This window comes from Cucumis sativus, chromosome 3 (assembly GCF_000004075.3).
Source record: "Cucumis sativus cultivar 9930 chromosome 3, Cucumber_9930_V3, whole genome shotgun sequence".
NCBI classification, from domain to species: Eukaryota; Viridiplantae; Streptophyta; class Magnoliopsida; order Cucurbitales; family Cucurbitaceae; genus Cucumis; species Cucumis sativus.
This window is the reverse complement of record NC_026657.2, coordinates 17,490,442-17,495,300: the sequence shown is the minus strand read 5'-3', so window position 1 is coordinate 17,495,300 and position 4,859 is coordinate 17,490,442. Positions and strand designations below refer to the sequence as shown.

Sequence of the window (4,859 nt, the reverse complement as noted above, 5' to 3'; positions counted from 1 at the left end):
TCCACTTTTCAGGTAGAGATTGCGTCCTTAGAGCCTGATTCGCCATCGTTTATTTGTTGAAGGAGTTTTGTCTTACTTTGTATATGTCTAGTTGTTTTGAATCTTTGTATGTTTTTGATCAATTATTTATGCTAGACTGAGGTTATTGGTTTTGTTTGAAGAAGGGGTTGTTTCATGTATTTCTTTGGGTTGGTAAAGGTATGTACAAAGCTTATGTAAGGTTTATTTATTTGAAAAGAGTTGCTACCCGTTGTGTTTAAGTTTTACGCCTTTTAACTCCCGATTGCATTTTTCATGTTAAAGGTTAAAGGTTGAGAGTTAGCTAGTGTCATTCAGAAGAGGGAGCAATATCGGTTGACTTCATGCCACATCTTGGGACTAATGAGGAGGTGCTCTAAGATGAGGTGTGCCACATACCATCTCCCGAGATGTCCCAGGATGAAAAAGTTCTTCTTTTAATTATTGTATCTCTACCCTTAGTATGGCACCGAGATGGCCTGGGATGAAAGAATTATGCTTTTATTCTATTCGATCTCGAGCATACATTACCTCGGGATACTTCGGGATGAAAGACTTCTGACTTTAGTTATTCGATCTACAACCTTAAGTGCATCAAGATGTCCCAGGATCAATAAATCTCAAAGAAGATATAAATCGCAAAATTACTCATAATTTCTTATAAAATAGTTTCAATGTTTTGTTCATTCACAACAATTTATGGGAAAAACTATAGTAAAATTAAGGACGGGTTCTTATTATTAATTAGCGTAGATGAAAAAAAGGACTCCATTTTTAGGAAGAACACACATATAACACACATATAAATAAAAAGTAGTAATAGTAATCATAACTTATGTTTTGGTGGAATCTTAAGTTAAAAGCGCAATCAAGTGGGTGTACCGATGGATATATGGATGGGATGATTGGGGAAACCTTTGGTTCATTCCGCTCCCCCAAAATCATATACTAATTTTCATCTTGGTTGATTCTTAATTTTTCTATGTTACTTGTACCATATTAAAAACTAGTTTCCATCATCTTGTTTAAAATAATATATATGTGTAATTTTAGGGGAATATTGTTCAAATATAATATATTAAAATTTGTAGACAAAAGCTTATGTTTTATTCATATATTTTAGCACATGGGCCTTATGCCACTTGAAATAAATAAATTTTACTTATGGACAAATTAGAATTTGTGTCGAAAAACATCTAACATTTGTATCTTTCTATCTTTACATATTTCATTATCAAATTGAAACAATAGAGAATATTATATGTCTAAAACCAACAACCTTTTATTAATAAAACTTAAAAGGTAAAATTATATATACAAAAAAAAAATAATTAGAAATTGTCACAATTTTAGATATTTAGTAATAAAATTATAACAATAAAAAATAATAGAAAAATTATTTCAACATATTTACAAATATAACAAAATTGTTTATAAAAAAAATGTGAGGATTTACAAAATGAAAAACATTTTTGAGCATATTTATGAACTAGTTTGGTTGATTGATCCCCTGATTTAAATCTAAAAAAAAGGGTAACTTTTTCTATATTTTAATCCATTTTGGATTTTGATGAAAATAAAGAGCAATCCACGTAGGAAAAAGCAAAATGCATTTAAAAAGAGAGAGAAGAAAAGCAATCGATAAAAGGATGTTCCACGTGGCAAGCATCCATTTGAAAACTTAACTACAAAGGTCCCTCCTCTGTTTTCAAAACATGGTAGTGTATTTCTCTTTTGTATCGCGAGCTCATTGAAGCCACATTGAATTCGCTTGTATATTAAACCTTTCCCTTCAACAATCCATCCAGCTCAACAAACAAACCCACTTCATTTTATTCTTCTTCCATTAGAGCCATTTCACAAGCTTTTCACAATACCCATGTGGCTTTGTTAGCTTTCCTCCCCGCCTCAATTTCTGGACAAAACAACCAAATTATGGAGTTTCCGCAACGGTTTTTAGCGGCGGTGCTTCTGGGTTTTTCCTTTCTCGCTTTTGTCCGGACGGATCTGGCCTCTGATAGGGCGGCGCTCGTCGCTTTTCGGGCGGCCATGGGCGGCCGCCCCCGATTAGAGTGGAATCTCTCCGATGTATCTCCCTGTTCTTGGGCTGGTGTTAACTGTGACAGGAATGGGGTTTTTGAGCTTCGGCTTCCCGCCATGGGGCTTTCCGGTGAGCTTCCGATGGGCCTTGGGAATTTGACGCAGTTACAAACTCTTTCTCTAAGGTTTAATGCTCTGTCTGGACGGATTCCGGCGGATTTTGCGAATCTTCGTGGGTTGAGGAATCTTTACTTGCAGGGGAACTTGTTTTCTGGCGAGATTCCGCCGTTTCTGTTCGATTTGCGGAATTTGGTTCGGTTGAACATGGCGGACAACAACTTTACAGGTGAAATTTCATATGGGTTCAACAATTTGTCCCGTTTGGCTACTCTGTATTTACAGAACAATCAGTTTACTGGAGTTGTTCCTGAGTTAAATCTCACTCTTGAGCAATTTAATGTGTCGTTTAACCAATTGAATGGTTCGATTCCAACGAAGCTCTCTAGTTTTCCGGCGAGTTCTTTCGAGGGGAATTTGCTCTGTGGGGCGCCATTGTTACTCTGTAACTCAACAACGACCGAGCCCAGTCCAAAGTCGAAGCTCTCTGGTGGGGTGATTGCTGGAATTGTGATTGGTGGCTTGTTTGTTTTGGCGTTGATTTTGGTCGTTTTGATTCTTGTGTGTCAAAGAAAGAGTAAGGAGAAATCGGAGTCGAAAGAGGTGGTTCGGACGGGAGGTGAGGTTGAGGTGCCGGGAGAGAAGACTACGACAGTGGAAGGGAGTAGCGAAAGAATAAACATAGATCATTTGATTGCACCAAAATCCTCGACAAAGGGCGGCGAAAGAGATAAGAAATTGGTTTTCTTTGGGAATGTGGGAAATGTGTTTGATTTGGAGGACTTGTTGAGGGCATCGGCGGAAGTCCTTGGGAAGGGGACGTTTGGGACCGCTTATAAGGCGACACTGGAGACGGGGATGGTGGTGGCCGTGAAGCGGTTGAAGGAGATGACGGCAGCGGAGAAGGAATTCAGGGAGAAGATGGAAGAGGCAGGGAGGATGAAGCATGAGAATTTGGTCCCTTTTAGAGCTTATTATTACAGCAGAGAGGAAAAGCTTTTGGTTTATGATTACATGCCAATGGGAAGCTTGTCTGCACTTTTACATGGTGAGTTCTTGTACAAGTCCTTTATGTATACTAAAATTCGATGACATGAAAAATCTGGTCAATAAAATTAAATTTTAATCTAAATAATTGGATGTTTGAATTTGCAATAGGTAGTAGAGAGTCGGGAAGGACTCCTTTGAATTGGGAAGCAAGGTGTGGCATAGCCCTGGGAGTCGGCCGAGGGATTCATTATCTTCATTCTCAAGGCCCTACGATCTCTCACGGCAACATTAAGTCCTCAAACATTCTCCTCACACGATCATACGAAGCATGCGTATCCGACTATGGGCTTGCACAACTAGCCATGTCCCCCTCGACTCCAAGTCGTGTTGCTGGGTATCGAGCCCCAGAGGTTACCGATTCTCGAAAGGTATCACAAAAAGCAGATGTTTATAGCTTTGGAGTGTTGTTATTGGAGATGCTAACAGGAAAATCTCCTACACATTCTATTTTCAACGAGGAAGCTGTGGATCTTCCTAGATGGGTTCAATCTGTGGTTCAAGAGGAATGGACAGCTGAAGTGTTTGATGAACAACTACTTAGGTACCAAAATGTTGAAGAGGAAATGGTTCAACTCTTGGAACTTGCATTGCAATGCACAGTCCCGTATCCCGATAATCGTCCTGGCATGGATGAGATCGTTCGACGCATTGATGAACTTTGTCGATCAACCTCGCAAAAACAGAGCGAGGGGATTGAGAACAATGGAAATAATGGTATTTCCTCACAGTTTCATTCACTAAGCTCACCCCATCCACCATCTGCAGCGTAGGGATGAAGTAAGATTGAAGAATAGCAAATCTAGATATATATACATATATATTTTCTCTTTTCATTATCATTATTGGGTTTATTTCTTTTTGATTTTTCATATAATTCCTCTTTCATTTTTCTCTTCTATTATACTTGTAAGTCTTATACATGTAACTTTTTCACTTAATTTTTCTCTTTACATGGAAAGCTTTGTAAGAGTTATTCTTCCGTAGCAATTCAATACCTTTACCAACATAGAAAAAGGAAGATTTTCATCACATTTATGAAGAATAAATGGCCCAAAATAATTATTTGATTGTTATTTTGAATTATATGTTACGAAAACATTATATAACACTTTATTAGAGTTTTTCTTAAAAAAGAAGAAAAAAAATTAATGAATTAAATTCACGTTCAATATATATAATAAATTTTATGAACTAAAACAAAAATCCTGTTTAATCACATGTGCAATTAGTCTAAACCTAAATAAATATAATCGGTACACATTATAATTTAAACGTATAATTCAAGAAAACGTCATAGAACACTAAAAAAAAAAGTTCTAAAATTCTCAATTAGAGAACTTTTGGCTGATTTATTTTAGAAAAACAACAATCAAAAGTTCAATTTTTAAAAAAGTTTTCTTCTTAAGTGCGGGATTGAAGGATTCGAACCTCCCAACTCAAGAATAAGAGTCCATTTCGGCAATCAAAACTTTAGTTATATCAAACTAAATGATAATGGTTAAAATTAATCTTACTTTTGAGTTTAATAATATACAAGGTGAGAATGAATTATGATTTAATCATTTAACCTCTAAATCAAAAATACATAACTTATGTGAGTTGACTTCCGTAACATTTTTAAAATAAAAAGTAAA

General features: G+C 36.4%; 1 protein-coding gene across 1 annotated transcript; it reads left to right on the top strand.

Moving 5' to 3' along the window:
* Positions 1-1,759: 1,759 nt before the first annotated feature.
* On the top strand, positions 1,760-4,254 carry LOC101221942 (probable inactive receptor kinase RLK902). Its single transcript, XM_004145799.3, has 2 exons — positions 1,760-3,223; positions 3,334-4,254. Exons 1-2 carry the CDS (start codon positions 1,954-1,956, stop codon positions 3,993-3,995), a joined length of 1,932 nt encoding a protein of 643 aa, XP_004145847.1. The 5' UTR covers positions 1,760-1,953; the 3' UTR covers positions 3,996-4,254.
* The last annotated feature ends 605 nt before the right edge of the window (positions 4,255-4,859 follow it).

What these genes read in the sequence shown, in the direction of transcription:
- LOC101221942 (XM_004145799.3), top strand. Translation starts at nt 1,954, where the DNA reads ATGGAGTTTCCGCAACGGTTTTTAGCGGCGGTGCTTCTGGGTTTTTCC. An exon ending in CTTGTCTGCACTTTTACATG is followed by an intron (nt 3,224 to 3,333) that starts GTGAGTTCTTGT and finishes AATTTGCAATAG; the next exon opens with GTAGTAGAGAGTCGGGAAGG.